Source organism: Pseudoliparis swirei, chromosome 2, assembly GCF_029220125.1.
Source record: "Pseudoliparis swirei isolate HS2019 ecotype Mariana Trench chromosome 2, NWPU_hadal_v1, whole genome shotgun sequence".
NCBI classification, from domain to species: domain Eukaryota; kingdom Metazoa; phylum Chordata; class Actinopteri; order Perciformes; family Liparidae; genus Pseudoliparis; species Pseudoliparis swirei.
In genome coordinates, this window is record NC_079389.1 from 21,361,918 (window position 1) to 21,381,144 (window position 19,227).

General features: G+C 46.9%; 1 protein-coding gene across 1 annotated transcript in view; it reads left to right on the forward strand.

Moving 5' to 3' along the window:
• Nucleotides 1-235: 235 nt before the first annotated feature.
• Nucleotides 236-19,227, forward strand: part of cerkl (ceramide kinase-like) — a 33,443-nt gene continuing 14,451 nt past the window's right edge. Inside the window, exons 1-3 of the mRNA XM_056424971.1 lie at nucleotides 236-585; nucleotides 908-1,017; nucleotides 5,496-5,729. Coding sequence (XP_056280946.1) covers nucleotides 422-585; nucleotides 908-1,017; nucleotides 5,496-5,729 — 508 coding nt within the window. The 5' untranslated portion in view covers nucleotides 236-421. The remainder of the gene's footprint in view (nucleotides 586-907; nucleotides 1,018-5,495; nucleotides 5,730-19,227) is intronic.

Here is a 19,227-nt window from a genome sequence, read left to right on the forward strand (position 1 = left end):
TTTTACTTCAGTAAAAGATCTGAGTATCCGGCCCACTGATAATTAATTAATGTATCTTAACTTCGGTGTAGTAAAAGTATTCATGCTTTAAAGTAGGACTCATTGTACAAGTACACAAGGAGAGCTATTAAATGTACTTGCTGAGCCAACGGCTGCAAACAGTGTGCGCACTCCCGCTTGGATGAACGCGGGAGCGAGCGCACCTCTTCGACACCGGTGGATTTCCCGCGTGCCCGAGACAGTCCCGCAAAGCCGCTCCCCCGTCTCCATAGCGACGACACCCCGGAAATACAACACATCCTGTCACCGGCCACCAGCTCGCTGCTGTCCTCTTATCTTCTGTTTATCAAAGTGGAACTAAAGCGAGTTTGTTTGTTTGTTTGTTTGTTTGTTTGTTTATTCTTCGGTTGAGCCGGTAAACATGTCGGAGCCTGAGGAGGAGCTCCAGGAGGAGCAGAGAGACAGCACGAAGAAGAAGAAGAAAGAGAAACGGAGCGCGAAGAAGAAAAAGAAGAAGAAGGAGGAGGAGGAGAAGCGGGAGGAAGAGCAGGTGGAGGAAGAAGTGGAAGCGGAAGATGACAAAAGGTGAGTGGTGGTTTTGAGGGTCCATTCAGGTGCAGGTTCCACGCGGAGCAGAGACGCTCTCTGATTGGTTCACACAAGAACACCGTCATTTCAGTGTAAAGTATCAAGAATCACACAGCTCCTTCAAAGTAAAAGCCCACAGTCAAAACCGTACCAAATTAAATCTAAAACTCCAAAACAATCCATGAAGTTGACTCACTTGGTGATAAATATATTTAAACAACTAAATATCTCGACCTTACTGACTGTTTGAAATAACCTGTGTGTGCGTGTGTGTGCGTGTGTGTGTGTGTGTGTGTGTGTGTGTGTGTGTGTGTCTCAGTGAGTGTGTCGTGCTGCGTGGGATCTTCGAACTGGGGAAGAAGAGTCACGACGTCCTGCTCACCCGAACCAGGCTGACGTGGATCCCCATCACCCCGGAGAACCCCACAGGTCCGTTACCATGGTGTCAGACAGACAGGCAGACTGTGTGTGTGTGTGTGTGTGTGTGTGTGTGTGTGTGTGTGTGTGTGTGTGTGTGTGTGTGTGTGTGTGTGTGTGTGTGTGTGTGTGTGTGTGTGTGTGTGTCGAGGCAGCTGGTGCTGTAATGGAGAAGTTCTGTCATGTTGAGACCACCTAAAACATGACATCTGGACACAAACACACACACACACTCCCCCTCACACACACACACACACATGCACACAAACACACACTCACAGTATTACTTGGGTATGAGGTTGTTGGACTTTCTGGCTGTTTTTAAACTCAGCTAGATGATATAAAATCACATAAAAACTGCTGCTTCTGAACATTTCTGCAACTTTCATGCAGAATGTTTCATCCTTACGTTATAATCTGTGTTCTGGAGTGAAAACCCCAAAACAAACTGATTCTCTGTGTTGCCAAAAAGTCTCCAGCAGTGAACAGCCTCTCTGCTTCAACACTCGTACCAGGGGAACACATTGTGTTCAGCTCGCCAAAACTAAACACGAGCCTTTTAAAAGACAAAGTTAAAGTGTGTTCCACGTGAGGAACTAAAACAGAGGAGAGGACCGATCCGTTTTAGGAAGGCTCGCTCCGGGGCGGGTCGAGATCAGTCAAAGGGCACGATATTTAATATTCCTATTCTTTAGGAAAATCCACTTTTGGGCTCAGCATAAAAACAAGAACAAGTGATGAACGCATCAGGTATTCATGAAAATCTTGTGTTCAGAGACACATAATTGTGTGGAAAATCAAGAATATATGTTTTCTTTCGGAAAATCCACTTTTGGGTTCAGTGCTGGAAATCAGTTTAAGTGCATAAAAACGACGATATCGTCGGGCAGATTATTGGTGCTTTCACATAATATAAAGAATATATCATTTAAGATCATTAGTAAAATAAAGGCACATCATAGAATAGCTAGAGCAGTGCTCCATGTTCAGAAAACAACATCACTTCACCTCTAACCCAGGAAAAGGGAACTCTGTCATATTGTCACGGTCAACATGTGAGATGAGATCTGGTCTCACTTCAGGATATCAATATGATATTGATTCATTGATCGGTCCTCACGGTCTTTCTATTGGTGATATTTCGGTCATGTTTAGGTATCACTGGGGTTTTTTTGGGATTATTTTTGGCAAAATATTGTGTGATTGTTTTCAGTTGAAATCCATTTAGACAGAACTCATTAGTGGAGAAGGATGAAGGTGTAAATACAGTGTGTGTGTGTGTGTGTGTGTGTGTGTGTGTGTGGTAGAAGCCAATCTGTTTTGCTGTATTTCATCCAAGCTAATGTCATTAAGCCAACACTCTGTGTGTGTGTGTGTGTGTGTGTGTGTGTGTGTGTGTGTGTGTGTGTGTGTGTGTGTGTGTGTGTGTGTGTGTGTGTGTGTGTGTGTGTGTGTGTTGGCAGTAGTATAGAGCAGTTGGTTCTGCCCGTGGGAGGTTATTAGAGTCTCCCAGTGTGAGGAGATTAACACACACTCTCACACAGTCAGCCTGTCAGCATGCTGTGTGTGTGTGTGTGTGTGTGTGTGTGTGTGTGTGTGTGTGTGTGTGTGTGTGTGTGTGTGTGTGTGTGTGTGTGTGTGTGTGTGTGTGTGTGTGTGTGTGGGTGTGTGTGTGTGTGTGTGTGTGAGAGAGCACAAACTCTGTGGGCTCCGTCAGCTCAGATCAGTGTCATCTCTTTTGGGGTAGATGGAGAATCTGTCTCTCTTCCAATATATATCTTTATACGGCGTATAGAATGTCATTTATTGTACACATTGTGAAGCGCTATGCAAATACACTTTAATAAAACAAGTTGTTTTATAGAGCGGGCCAGAAATGTGCCTGCTGTGTGGTCGGTGCTTAGCCAAAGATCTTTTGTGAGGAAGGTCGTGTTAGGTTGTAATAGTTTATTTTGATTCTGTAGTCGTGAACTTTAAATTAATACATATAGAAAGATATTATAATAGGAAATATTAGTGAGAATATTGATATTGTTGTTAATGTGTTATGAAGCATAGGGGTACTGTTCACTCTATGCAAATGATTCAAGTAAATGGCAAGAAGTAATGTTATGAATGTTAGTTAGTATTTCAGATTGTCTGAGCCGGTTGAAGCCTGTGAAGTGACTTTAATGAGGACAATAACAGACGGGACTTTTATTGTGAAAATACTTGTCTAGTGATTTGACCGGAAGTGACGTTTTGACACGGGGGTCGTGACCTTTGACCCCTCCATTTTGATAAGCGGACTTTGATCCAACAGGAAGGTGTTAGAGGCTGAACTACCTTTGAGAGGAGCTGATTGGCTGATTCTGGGACTAAGACTCTGTACTGGGGGAACATCGTTCTCTTTGTCTGGACCCGGGTCCTTCAGGCTGCTTCCTGTTGAGCCCGGATCACCACGGCAACCACGATCCTGAGCCTGGACTGTTTGTTTACACTTCTTGCCATTAAATATTGTTAAACTCAATTCACGCCCATCCGGAGCCTGATGTCCATCATCTACCAAGAGCTCAGTCTCAGTTCCTCTCATCGTCGCTCCACTCTGAGACGGTGCGACGCACCTTCGGTATTTTGCTCAAGTAGCTCTTAAAAAATAAGTTACATCAGATGTAAGTGATGTATAGCAGTTATTTAAATGTGTCTGATTCATATCCAATAATTGGAATGAATGTCGTATCACACAGGACTCGGATTCGGCAGATATTTTATAACTTTATTTGGTATCCTGGCCCCCTCCCAAAAAATAAAAAAATACAAACCGATCTTCTTTAATCGCCACCTTTCATCCGCCTCTCCTCCAGAGGCCGGCAGCTGTTGTCACGAGACGAGCGCCCTCGTATTATTTACAGTATGAAATCAACGCAGTGAGCCGAGAGCGAACGCCAGGCCGACCACAGCGTGACCCTGACATATGGACGCTGGCCCCTGTGGGGGGGGGGGGGGTTTAGGTATTCGATAACAGCGCAGGGGGGGGGTATTTCACAGAGAGGAGGGAGTTAATCAGCTATCCTCGTCCACGACTCGTCCCTGAAGGAGCCGTGCGTCTCGTACTGTTGCCGGTGCCAGATTGTTTGTTCGGTTCCATTATTGTCTCAGTTCACCGTGTTTGAAGAGAAGCCGCCGAACATCCCGCTCCGTCTTTTCATCTTTTCATTTCCCACCGAACGGAGGAGCTGAAGTGTTTTTCACCGTCTTAAGAGAACCCGTTTACGCTCGACTTTGAAGGTCGGATGTTTGAAGATGATGTGACGAACATTTAATTGTTAATGATTGACAAAACAAAGTGCTTCATGACCATAATTGCAACAACCAAATAAAAAAGGTGTTTGAATAACATATTAGATTAAAAAACATTACAAACTAGAACGGGCACTCGGTAGAGCGCATACCTTCGCATATCACAAGATTGGGCATTGAATTATGAACATTTTGGCATTAGTTGCATGCCAATTGGATAGAAATTGACCGCGCTATGGTAAAAATAAGATTATGACCTTTTCATGACCTTGACCTTGACATTTGACCCGATCGATCTGAAAATCTAATCAAATGGTTCCCGGATAATAACCAATCATCCCACCAAATTTCATGCGATTCGGTTTAATACTTTTTGAGTTATGCGAGTAACACGCATACAAATAAATAAATATATAAACGGCGATCAAAACATAACCTTCCGCATTTTTTATGCTAAGGTAATAATGTGAAAAGCGTGTCTCCTTTGAATTCATTAAAATCTATTTATAATAAAGAGACAGTTCTGAAGCAGGGCTGTAAAATATGAGAGGTTTTAATCTAGAAAGATAATAAATAATTCCCCCCAACAAATCTGGATGGATTTGATTATTTCTGATGATTGAAGTGGATTAATATATCACTAAGGAGTTTGTTATTTCATGTACAGATGTCTGTCCATCCGCTACTCGTGTCTGAAGTTCTTTAGACCTTCAAAATAAGAGCCCTTTTTTAACCGTCAAGCATATGAACAACGTTAGAAACAGTGTGTGTGTGAGTGTGTGTGTGTGTGTGTGTGTGTGTGTGTGTGTGTATGTGTGTGTGTGTGATGTAACTGAGTGGACTGGCTGAGCTCCTCTGACATTATCCTGGCAGGATTGAATGATTAAATGTAAACGGACCAATCAGATTACAGCATTTCTCCCTGATTACAGATAGATGGACAGGGGCTGCTGTACTGTACGATTTACTGATCAATGGATTAGTGATTAATACAGTTAGTGATATCATGTAATAAACTACCAGACTGACAAGGAGGGTGGACAAAATAATGGGAACACCTCTTCTTTGCAGCCGGAATAAACAGATCATGTTATTCACATAGTTCTAAACTGAAACACAATTGTTCTGTACAAGTCTTCACTTCATTATAGTTCCTGGTCTTACGTGTTGTGTTCAGGTGCTGCGCGTTGACCCCACCTCTCTCCCTGCAGCGGAGGCGTGCGTCGTGCCGCAGCCGGGCGTTCTGCCGCTGCGTGACGTGTTCGCCGTGAAGGTGAAGCGGCGGCGAGCGGCGGGCCGGTCGTCGGGGGGATCCGTGCTCGGCGTGGCCCTGTTCTGCTGCCGGAGGAGGGGCAAGAGGCTGGAGGAGGAGACGGTGCACCTCCACAACGCCTCTGCAGAACACACACAGACCTGGTACAACACCCTGAAAGAGCTGCTGCCAGGTACACACACACACACACACACACACCTACACACACACATACACACAAGAGAGCAAGCACAATAAAACTAAATTGAAATGATGATATGATATGATATTCCTTTATTTGTCCCACAGTGGGGAAATTTAAAAGAAAAACATGGTCTCCATGGCTACGTGTGTACGAGTGTTACTTATTTTGAGCAGTGAACACTTTCAGCCCAGAAACATGACTATAAGCAGTGGTCCCCAAACTAAGGCCCGCGGGCCCGCCCCACCTCCACATTTGGCCCGGCCCCCTGAACAATACCAGAGATGCATTGTGATTTTTTTTTCTTCAGTCTGGCCACACAAATCATAGACGAGCCCCTGTCAAATAGAACGGAATTAGTTATTAGTTATTTGGTTATTTTTTTCTGTGAAGATCCCGGAAAGGGTTATTAATATTTGGTCATGTGGCTTTCTGGAAAACAATACATGTTTACATTTAGGCTCCCTGTGATCGTCACACTGACCCCCATCAGAGAAGGGAAAAGTTATGTGGCCCTCACAGGAAAAAAGTTTGGGGACCCCTGACTTTGAGCATCATTCTGTAAGATGACAAACACTGCTGAGTGATGAGCACAAACTGCTTTTCTCATCTTAGACAGACAGATTAAAGTATTCACACAGATACGCAGTCCAACGAGAACGGGCACTCGGTAGAGCGCATACCTTCGCCGCAGGCACTTTTTTGGTACCTTTTCGTGACCTTGACCTTGACCTTTGACCCGATCGATCCCAAAATCTAATCAAATGGTCCCCGGATAATAACCAATCATCCCACCAAATTTCATGCGATTCGGTTTAATACTTTTTGAGTTATGCGAATAACACGCATACAAATAAATAAATAAATAAATACACAGCGATCAAAACATAACCTTCCGCATTCTCGAATGCGAAGGTAACGATGTCATATTGAAACACAGTACTGCAATACAGTGACATTGTGTGATTGTGAAGGTGCTGGGATTTCATTTTGAATCATATCAGGTGGATCAGATGAACTTCTGGACGGCCGTATGGGAGTCAGACGTCGTGCGCTCCTTATTGATTCCAGATCATGAATTCAAACTTCTGCGCGAAGAAATTTTCGGATATCAGTCAGTCGCGCGCAATTCCAGGATGCTTTATTTTCATTGGTTGCTGGATTAAATCTTACCCGGATACAACATACGGGTTTTTTTCTGATTGGCTATTGTGTAGCCCATTTCTTTTTTTTGATTGGCTGATAAGTGGCTCCTCACAGCAGAACTCCAGGGGAGCGCTTGATTCCTCCACGGTGAGGGCAGCGCGGCTCATGTTTGCGTGCTGCGGCACATTAAAACATTAAATATGTACATGTCGTCGTCGTCGTCGTCGTCGTCGTCTCCCCGTAGTAGCGGCTCCACTGTTGTTGATGTGGTTCGCTCGTACGATCTCTGCCGGCCACGCTGGATCGATGGAAAAAGTGGACAAAAACCCTTGTTTTGCGCAAAAGTTTATGTCCAAAAGTGTGCTGCGGTCGTATGCTGTTAGTGCCGATGTGTTTGTGGCAAAGAAAACATTAAAAATAAACACAAAAACTAAAAGAGCGCACAATCTCCGCGGAGCTACCTCGACGGCGTCTGGACACAGCCGCGCCATCTTGTCATGTACTTCTAAATGTCATGTAGATCGCGCGGGAAGCGGTAGTGACGAGGAACGTGAAGCGGTGGTCTGACCAATCAGAGGCTGAGCTACAGGACGCTCTGCGTGTCGTCGACTGGGACATGATCCAATCCAGTTCCAGTGGCGTCAGCGAAGTTTGCGAGCAATGAGCCTCATAGCAACGCTAGCGGACACCATCGTCCCCACGGTAAAAGTTAGGGTCTTTCCTAACCAAAAGCCGTGGGTTGATGGATCCATCCGTGAAGCTGTGAACGCCCGTACTGCTGCCTATAACTCCGGTCTTGTATCCGGCAACATGGACGAGTACAAGGCAGCGGTCTATGGACTGAGGAGGGCGGTGAAGGAGGCCAAGAGGAGGTACCGAGACAGAGTGGAATCACAGATGGAGCAGCGCGACACCAGGCGCCTATGGCAGGGGCTACGGACTATCACAAACTACCAGAGCAGACCCAGCTATGGTGAGTGCCGCGCATCCCTAGCGGACGCCCAGAACTCATTTTATGCTCTGTATGAGGCTAGCTACAACACCGCAAGCTCACCGGCTAACGACAACACCGTTAGCGTAGCCGGTGAGTTCTACCGCTGGGGACGACACACTCTCTGTGACCGAGCACAGTGTGAGGAGGGCTCTGTTGAGGGTGAACACCAGGAAAGCTGCAGGTCCAGATGGCATATCTGGGCGAGTACTGAAGACCTGTGCTAACCAGCTAGCTCCAGTGTTCACCACAATATTCAACCTCTCCTGGCTGAGTCCGTGGTCCCCGCCTGCTTCAAGAGATCCACTATTGTCCCTGTGCCCAAGAATGCTTCTCCAGCATGTATGAATGACTACCGACCGTGGCCCTCACCTCGGTGGTCATGAAATGCTTTGAGAGGCTGATAAAGGACTACATCTGCGCCTTCCTCCCTTCCTCCATGGACCCGCTGCAGTTTGCTTATCGCCCAAACAGATCCACAGATGATGCTGTCTCCCAGGTACTGCACACCACACTCTCTCATCTGGACAGCCAGAGGGGGCTATGTGAGACTGCTGTTCATTGATTATAGTTCAGCTTTCAACACCATAGTCCCTCCAGACTGGCGGCAAGCTGATTGAGCTGGGACTGAACACCCCTGTGTGCTTGGATCCTGGACTTCCTGACCGCCAGGCCACAGGTGGTCAGGGTGGGCAGACACACCTCAAATCCCTCACCCTGAACACAGGATCCCCCAGGGTTGCGTCCTCAGCCCCTACTGTACTCCTGTACACACATGACTGTGTGGCCAGGTTCAGCTCAACACCATCATCAAGTTTGCGGATTACACAGTGGTGGTGGGCCTGGTCTCCGACAACGGCGAGAAGGCCTACCTGGAGGAAGTTGCTGATCTGTCACTCTGGTGCCAGGACAACAGCCTCATCATGAATGTCACCAAAACTAAGGAGCTGATTGTGGACTTTAGGAGGGTACAACAACAGAGGACGTACTCACCACTGGGGATTAACGGGACTACTGTGGAGAGGGTGAGCGGTATAAATACCTGGGAGTCCACATCACCGAGGATCTGACATGGTCAACAAACACAGACACTCTGGTGAGAAAGGCAAGGCAGCGCCTCTACCACCTCAGGCAGCTGAGGAAATTTAAAGTTTCCCAGAGGATCCTTCAGTCCTTCTACTCTGGAGCTGTAGAGGCGTCCTGACAGGAAGCATCACAGCCTGGTTTGGCAACTGCTCCGCTCAGGACAGGAAGGCTCTGCAGAGAGTAGTGCGTTCGGCTGAGCGCACTATTGGAACTACACTCCCACCCTGCAGGACTTGTACACCAGGAGGTGCAGAACCAGAGCCGGCAGGATCATGAAGGATCCTCACCACCCCAACAACAGACTGTTTCAGCTGCTGCGGTCAGGCAGGCGCCTCCGTAGTCACGCTGCAAGAACAGAGAGACTGAGACGGAGTTTCTTTCCTCAGGCCATCAGGACTGTGAACTCCGACCTCACCAGGACCCCCACATAGACCCACACAACTGCCCTCTTAGGCACACACACACACACACACACACTTACTGTAAATATTGTGTTGTTTTTTATTGTAAATAGTGTGTACTTGTTGCCCTTGCACATTCCTGCTGAGCATTGCCACTTTCATTTCACTGCACACCCTGTGTGTGTATGTGACAAATAAAACATCTTGAATCTTGAATCTTGAATAGCCGAGAGTTTTTTTCAGAGTGAGAAATACGATGTGTGGCGGGAGTGCGTGACTTAAGACCGAAATGCGTGAGTCTCACGCTCAATGCGTGACACTTGAGAGCCCTGCGTTGATATTTTCGGCAGGTTCTTTTTTAGTCACATATCTTGACCACTATTGGATGCACGGCCATGAGATGTGGCACGGGCCTTCACGTCCCGCTTCAGGACTGTAGACCGTCCGGTTGAAATGAAACAGAGCTGACATTGTATTGTGCAGCTTAGCTTTGACTCATGTGCACCAGCTAGTGTTAGCATCCGGCTAGTTAGCCAGTCTGGGTGTTGTTTCTCCCCTCCCCCCCCCCATGGCAAGTATTGGAAAAGAGGCACCCGTGATGGCTGCCCTGGGATCTAAATCAAAGTCACCGTCACCTCTGCATGCGGCCTCCATTTGCATGAGAGGAAAGGCACCAGGTACACATTAGTTGTGATGCTAGCTGCTCGGATTATAGGTTCCAGTTTAATGAGGCGGGTCACAGTTACATCGGACAGTAGATTCAATCTGCTAATCCACCGGACAGAGACACACACACACACACGCACACGGTAGCGTGCTGTCAGCAATTGAATCACGTCGTCCGCGAGAGAGATTAGCTAAACTGATGTCTGCGCGCACACTTTCCACCAGAGCGTTCCCGAGTTGCCGTGCCGATGCGCTCGGTGTTCTAGTTCGACCGCAAAGGTCAGAGGTCAGAACTTTCAATCTAGGTTTTTTCTGCATTGTACTGGGAAAAATTTAAGATTTATATCAGAAGGAAAAAGAAGAAAAGGTTACTGCACGACATGTTATTTAAAGGCTAGAACACACAGTTTGAAGAGCTTCAACCAAGACAAAAGCATCTTTGTTTGCTCATTAAAGGTTAAATTATTGACTGACTACATTTAGTAGCGAACACACAATGAGATATTCCTGTGTCTTAATGCAAACAGCATCAGTGCACGCACAGTAATACAACCACAGAGAAGTATCACCAAGCCATCAGCTCTTCTGAGCATTACATTACATCACATTACATCACACGTCATTTAGCAGACGCTTTTATCCAAAGCGACTTACAATAAGTGCATCAACCAAGAGTACAAACTCAGAACAACAAGAATCCAGAAAGTAACATTTCCTCAAGAAAGTCAAACTCCAAAAGTACCATAATAAGAGCCATTTAAGTGCCACTGAAGTGCTAATCTGTGTTTTAATCCAGATATAGTCGGCATTAGCAACGTTCAGGTTTTTTTTGTTAGTTTTGCGATGTTAGTTTTGCTCTCAATCAATCATTTCTATCAATCGGGCACTTGTTTTCTGTCACGATAAAAAACATTAACTAGAATGGGCACTCGGTAGAGCGCATACCTTCGCATATCACAAGATTGGGCATTGAATTATGAACATTTTGGCATTAGTTGCATGCCAATTGGATAAAAATTGACCGCGCTATGGTAAAAAGAAGATGTTGACTTTTTCATGACCTTGACCTTGACCTTTGACCCGATCGATCCCAAAATGTAATCAAATGGTACCCGGTTAATAACCAATCATCCCACCAAATTTCATGCGATTCGGTTTAATACTTTTTGAGTTATGCGAGTAACACGCACATACAAATAAATAAATACACAGTGATCAAAACAGAACCTTCCGCATTTTCAATGCGAAGGTAACAAAGCTTTGGTAAAGCCGCGCTACGCTACCCGCTCAGCACCACAGACAGGGCGAAGAAAGTTGAGCTCTCACCAACTGGAGAGCTGGATGTAGTTTTTAATAATAAAGTGAATATTGGGCTATAATTCATCAGCTGGATACAAACATGACTCCAGTTGAATGCTGGAAGAACTAGTTGGGAAGAGGCGGCTTCTTGCTCCATGTTTGCCACCAACAACAATTAAAATGTGAGGATGTGTTTTAGCAGCTTGAGCTGCTGAAAGTAAAATAACCTCAACTTTAAAAACAAAGTATTAACTCAGTGTTTTGCGTGGATCGGATGAATTCAGGCAACTTGCGCCTCACCTCCTGACAGTCTGATCAACTTTGACGTCGCCGCCGCTAAAGTTCCCAGACGCCGGTTTCCCAGGTGCACCGCAGTGGGCGTCGCCCGGCTGACACCGAACACACAATAGAAACGTCGGAGCGCTGTGTGTGTGGATTTAACTCGCACAAAACACGCTTTACATTTCGGTTCTTTTCTTCTTCTCCGTCCGCCGCGACAGAGACGTTACAAGCCGCCCATGAATCGGCGAAGTCAAAACGGCCGCGCGCGCGCACCCCGTCGCCATGGCATCGGCGCGACACGTTATCGCCGGTCACCTGTCGGTCTGTCCCGGCCGCCCGTCCGTCAAACCAGATTACCCACGAGGCCCCGCGGCCGAGTCGCAGCTCCTTTTAGGCGCGTCGTCTCCGGCCTCGCGCTCACACACACATGAATGGCTCGCGGGTCGCGTGTCAGCTCGCGTGGTCACACCGCGCGTCAAGCTGTGACGGCTTTTGTGACTTTACACACCGCGGCGGAGGAGCCTGTGTGTGTGTGTGTGTGTGTGTGTGTGTGTGTGTGTGTGTGTGTGTGTGTGTGTGTGTGTGTGTGTGAGGAAGGTAAACAGTTGGCCTCTCTGCTGCGGTGCGGACATTAAGCCTATTTTCCAGCCGTGGGGTCAGTGTGAAAAGCGCATTGTTGTGCGAATCGCGGCGTCGCGGAGCGGGCAGTCCCTCCACCTCCGCCGCTTCTTAACCCTCAGGTCCGAGGACATTCAGCAGCACAATGGCGAGCGGGAGAGCGGACGCTTTTCTTGTTTCCACGGGCGTCGTCGGCCGTGTGAAGCAGCTGCAGGCGGCCGCGCCGAGAGTGAATGGCAGTCAGGGTGACAAAAGGCCGGCGGTGCTGCTGTATAGAGTTCGCCTCCATACACGCAGTCGGGCGGTGGGACGGATTGACTGCAGTTGTTTAACGGCACAACGGACTGACAGGCCGGCGGCGGCGGCGTGGCTCGCGGGCCCGCCGCGGCCGCCACTCCTCCCAGATCAATTGTCTCGTCAATCCAATGGCGGCCCCTCCGCTCGCTCACAGAGCTGTTAGCTTGAGTTCAGCGTGACAGAGTGACGCCTGTGGGATCTGGCGGTGCCGTCGGCTGTCTGGAGACACACTGGAAGCGTTTCATCAAATCCATCTTTTCCTTTCCCTTGCTCGAGTTTCTCCCCGACATGTCTTTCGATATTTTAAAAACTCAAGGCGGAAATATCTACGGCTTAAAAGACTTCTAATCGCTTTTATGTCTTGCAGTGTTTAGTGCAGTGGTCCCCAAACGAAGGCCCGCGGGCCGGATACGCCCCGCCTCCACATTTGGTCCGGCCCCCTGAACAATACCAGAGAAGCATTATGATTTTTTTTTTCCAGTCCATCCACACAAATCATAGACGAGCCACTGTCAAATAGAACGGAATTAGTTATTAGTTATTTGGTTATTATTTATTACCTTCGCATTGAAAATGCGGAAGGTTATGTTTTGATCGCCGTGTATTTATTTGTATGTGTGTTATTCGCATAAGTCAAAAAGTATTAAACCTAATCGCATGAAATTTGGTGGGATGATTTGTTATTATTCGGGGACCATTTGGTTAGATTTTGGGATCGATCGGGTCAAAGGTCAAGGTCAAGGTCATGAAAAGGTCAAAATCTTCTTTTTACCTTAGCGCGGCCAATTTGTATGCAATTGGCATGCAACTAATGCCAAAATGTTCATAATTGAATGCCCAATCTTGTGATATGCGAAGGTATGCACTCTACCGAGTGCCCGTTCTAGTTTCATAAATAGTGTTATTTATTTCCTGACTCTTTTTTCTGTGAAGATCCCGGAAAGGGTTATTAATATTTGGTCATGTGGCTTTCTGGAAAACAATAAATGTTTACATTTAGGCACCCTGTGATCATCACACTGACCCCGGCCCCCATCAGAGAAGGGAAAAGTTATGCGGCCCTCACAGAAAAAAGTTTGGGGACCCCTGGTTTAGTGTAATCGCTGTTGAGACTGAGATGAGCAGCGTAACATGAACTGCTCATTAAAGGCATCTGACACATTCAGTGTCCACAAGCTACGTACTCCTAAACAATGCAAGAAAACAAAACATGAATGCCCGTCACAATCTCCCTAAAGTCCGAGGTGTTGTCTTTAAATCTCTTTGTCTGAGAGTCTGAAACCCAGAGAGACTCGGTTTACATCGATATAAAGCCGCACATCGTCCACGATAGAATTGTTTTTCTTGAACAATGACAAACGACTGTAATTGCCTCAGTTCTAATTTGTAAAAATCACTTTCTTCAATAAAACACAGAATCACAGCGACTGGTTTTACTGACTTTTTATGACAGGAGACACATGCGCCGTTCCCTATGATTGCTCTCTTCTTCTAGTCTCTCTTAACACGGAGCGATGGATCGGTCTGTGGACGCCTCTGTAAACCGCTCCGTGGCCTTGTGTGTCTCCGTGTTACATATTAACCGGCGCCTCTGGGAAGTCAGCTCGTGTCTCCATAGTGACGCGAGGGGAGAAACCCATCTCACTCTTTCCTTCCCTTCATATTCAGGTTGAAGGCTTTATTTTTGTTTGTCAGAACACAAACTTTATTGCACGGCAGCACACACACACATACAGTAACCCACACCCGCACACACAATCAATACACAGAGGCTATCAGATGTCCAACCCTTAAATACCCCCTGACATTTGCACACTGTTTGTCTGCAACCTGGCAACTCAAAGGTTCCTACGGACTTGTGACCACATGAGAACGGGAGGTTTACATCCTGGTACCCAGAGGATGGATCCAACATCTCTGCTGATCCCTTGTCTTTCCCTCTAGAGCTGGGAGCAGGTTAATGTTGTCAGACACATGTGTAACAGACATTCATGTCCCCCTCCGGGTGAATTGTAATAATAACAATGGTTGTCCCTGAACATCTCATCGAGCTCCATCAGGTCGTACCATCAAACATATCATCCGCCTCAAGGTGTGTTCAATCCACCCGTTTCATCTCAGATATAGTCGCCTTTATACATTTTAAAAACTAACCTGATCTAATAAATGATGTGTACCAAACCATTTGGAACTAGAATGGGCACTCGGTAGAGCGCATACCTTCGCATATCACAAGATTGGGCATTGGATTATGAACATTTTGGCATTAGTTGCATGCCAATTGGATAGAAATTGACCGTGCTATGGTAGAAAGAAGATGTTGACCTTTTCATGACCTTGACCTTGACCTTTAACCCGATCGATCCAAAAATCTAATCAAATGGTCCCCGGATAATAACCAATCATCCCACCGAATTTCATGCGATTCGGTTTAATACTTTTTGAGTTATGCGAGTAACACGCATACAAATAAATAAATAAATACACGGCGATCAAAACATAACCTTCCACATTTTCAATGCGACGGTAAAAAGGGCAGTAGTGTGTGGAAGAATGCATATGTTAGAACTTTTCTATGCATATTTCTGAATATTGAGGTACAATTTGCATTCCATTTGCATGGAAACATGGCTACTGCTGTAATGTGTTTAGCTCGAATTACCAAATGTTAGCACGCTAATAAACTCGACTAAAATGGTTCACGTTGTGCCATCAAACATCCGAATGGTGGCATTTAACTCAAAGTGTCAGAGTGACCTCACAGAGCACCGCTGTACACTAACAAGTCTTTTGGAAAGCTGACAGAGTCCGGATTATTCCCAAATCTGTACGGCAGAGATGATAAATAACATGTTGCCATAACTGATCACACGACAAGCAACAAATACTTAGAGTTGAGACTAATTATTTTCGTCAGTCACTTGTTGTCAAGTCTATAAAATATCAGAAAATAGTGTGAACGTGTCCAAAGAAAGAGAGAAATTCTTTAATGAATTGCCGAGGATTCAATTATGCTGTTGAACGAATATATTAATTGTCTAATACTTCTTTGACAGCCACAGATACCAGATTATTTCATGGATAATACATCTCTCACCCTAGCTTTAAGTGTCTATAAAACACCTTTGGACTGTTTATCCTTCTGAGTAAATTACATTAAATTGATTACCTCTGTCCGCTGACCTTAGATATCATCTGCTTTTATTCAACGACATGCAGCGGCGTCAGTCTCCGCGCTCAGTCAGAAACTCAACACTTCTCCTTGACAACGCCGGGATTGTTTACCATGGGAACGATTCAGCGGCGCCATAGCAACCTGCCGCTGGCCGGGGCTGAGAGATGATCTGATGGACACTTGATCTCCTCACATGTACCTGTCTGTCTGCCTTTCTTCTGAGAAACATATCAACAAATTGAATGATCTCATCTCCTATGAGACTATGCATGTGTGTATGTGTGTGTGTGAAAGAGCATCAGTCATGCAACAATCACTTAGAGAGAGAGAGAGAGAAAGAAAGAGAGAGAGCATCAATCATGCAACAATCACTTAGAGAAAGAGAGAGAGAGAGAGAGAGAGGCCCAGTTTTGGCATCAGGATCCTTACATAACATTGATTCAGACATCATTTAAACATTTGTTATATTAACGCCACGGTTATTAATCTGTTTATATAAACAGGCAAACATTTTACTTCCTGTAAAAAGGAAGTATCGGGTTGCCATGGTGTCTGTGAGTTATCTGTGGCCGACAACTGGAACCTTGTTTGTTTACATTTTGTCAAATTGGCACCATAAAAAGTTTGCCGAATTATCCATAAGCATTTCTCGCTTGTGTTCAGACATCACTCGGTTACTTTCATACTGAACAAAACCCTACATTAGAACATGAAGATTCTCAGGCAGCTTCTGGAAATATGAAGCCTCTTTGTTTCCCATGATTTTCTCAGGGCGTTTATGGATAATTATTTGAGTGAGACATCAGAGATAATGATGTACTTAGAAAGTGTAAGTAACACAGAGGCTAAAAATGTGTGTATCATGCCTGTCGTTTCTATTTGCCGTGAGTTCTGACGCGGTAGAGTACGAATATGCCGACTACCAACTACGCCATGGCCCTGCTGAGACTCCGCCCACTGTTGAGACTCCGCCCCCTCCTCCTCTCTACCTCCATCTGCCTGATGGAGCGTGGAGGTCTGGATCGTGGAATATGCCGACTACCAACTCTTCATCCACTCTGTGGTATTCATTGTGTTGTTCCTGTGTTTTAATGTGTGTGTAATGATTCCTTCTGGTCACATGACATCTATTGTCCTGTCCATCCTGGAGAGGGATCCTCCTCTGTTCTCTCCTCAAGGGTTCTTACCTTTTCGCCCCCTGAAGGGTTGTTTGGGAGTTGTTCCTGATCCGATGTGAGGTCAAAGGTCAGGGATGTCTATGTGTACAGATTGTAAAGCACTCTGAGAAACATTTGTAATTTGTGAAAATGGGCTATCCAAATAAACTGAATTGAATTGCGACACTAATTGCGTCAATTGGGCACCAAGTGTTTTTGAAGTGCCGTAGCCTCTATCAAGGCGACCATAAGAGCTGTGAGTTGCGGTCGTCCCGGCTGCTCCTGTGACTCTAACATCAATATTTGGATGAGGGGTGGGCATGAATCATTTTAGAAACAAAATTCTGTTGAGGAGTTACGAGTGAGAAAGAGGGAGGGTTGGTGGAGACGGACGCTTTCGAGGTTCCTTTCCATCTCTCCTCCTCTAGTTCACGGTCACTCACAGGGTCACAGTCAACAGTAAATACAAACAGCAACACGTCGTCGGTCCTCGCCCCCGCTATAATCTTCACGGTTCTTCAGATGTGTGGAGGAAATGCAAACGGTAATGTACAAAAGGGACTTGTAGAAGTCAAGAGCCCGTGGTTCCATCGTGTGTGGAGCTGTTGGGTCATGAGGGGCTAATTGGGTCCTCCTGGTGCCCCCCTGTCTCCTCGCGCTGCCTCGGGACCCCGTCCTAGTCGGGTAGACAGAGTCCCAAGTGCCCTTGCCACCGTGGCTCCTTGCATCCTAGTGTCCTTGAGGCTCTTGTAAAACAGGGTAGGAGTGGAAGAGAGAGAGAGAGAGAGAGAGGTTGGGGGGATTGGGTAACTCCTCACGGGAACTCCTGAGAAACCTGCTCAGAGCCGTGGGGGGTGTGAGTGATGGCAGGAGGTGTGCGCTGTGTGCATGTGTGTGGGGTCATTAACAGGGCGAGGTCACAGTCTCCTGGGAACAGATTATAGTAATGATCTGGATAATGGAACCGGTGTGTGTGTGTGTGTGTGTACGTGTATATGTGTGTGTGTGTATTGATCTGTGCTGGTCTACGGGGATTTATAATGCGGCCTCTAAATCTGCCTAATGATGAGCTGTCCAGGGGGTAAGGGGTGTGTGTGTGTGACTGTAGTTTAGAGATGACACCATGCGACCGCACACATGCGCGCGCACGCCGTCTACCGGGGTCGGGATTGGAAACGTTAGCTGGATATTTTGCATCAAACACGCCTCTGCGGCATTAGGCCAGTGTACAGGTGTCTAATCTCCCTGAGCACAAAAGGGACAAAACAACAATCCAAAACCTCAATATAATAAGTTTTACAGTGATGAAAAATAATAAAAAGCAACGAATCTTGACATTTGAGAAGCTAGAGATGTTGACATCTTTCATTGCGCGATGAGGCTGTCTTTAGACTCCTCTGTGGTTTGAGCTCCACACACAGCGCTGGCTCTGGAGCCGAGCTCCTGGAGAAGGGTTGGCCTTTCTCCCTTTCTGGAGTTGCCCAGGGTGAGAGGCGCCGGGTGGGGGGGGGGGAGTTTCCCCCGGAGAACCAGAGGGTCGCCTCTCTGCGCCTCCGGGATGCGGGGGAGGAAACCTCTGACTGTGGTTTGTGCTCACGCACCAAACCGCAGTTCAGAGTATCCGGCCTTCTCGGGGTCGGTGGGAGGAGTCCCGGAAAGGGCGCCGTCGCCTGCCGACACCATCGTTCTCCTGGGAGACTTCGACGCTCACGTGGGCAATGATGGAGAAACCTGGCGGGGAGTGATTGGGAGGAACGGCTTGCTTCATCTGAACACGCTGTTTTGGTATTAGACTCCTGTGCTAGCCACGGCTTGTCCATAACAACACCGTGTTGGACCTTAAGGCGGCTCATCAGTGGACCTGGTACCAGAACACCTTAGGCCGGAGATCAAGGATCGACTTTGTTTGGCGAGCCCAAACGTGTAGTGCAGGTGAACTGGGAACGTCGGGTGGAGGAACCCGGTCCGGGAGGTCATCCACTCCCACCTCCGGATGAACTTCTCACACATCCCGGGGGAGGTCGGGGACGTGGGATCCGAGTGGACCGCGTTCAAAGCCTCCGTTGTGGACGCGGCCGATAGGAGCCGTGGTAGGAAGGACAACGTGTGAAGCGGCGGGGATGAAAGGCAGCACCTCCAAATCTGAAGGTGCGTTCGCACCAAAAGAGAAGCGATTTTTCGCGTCGCCCAAAACGCGTGAGTTTACTCGCTCGACCGTTCACCGTGTTCACGCCATGAGCGTCGAGACGCTCCGCGGGGGGCGGGGCTTATCTCCGTGTCTCGTCTCCGTAAAGACCGTTATCATCTCCTTCATCCACCAGAATAACTAACCATTAGTTCTGCTTTATATTTGTTATGGACGTCTCACACA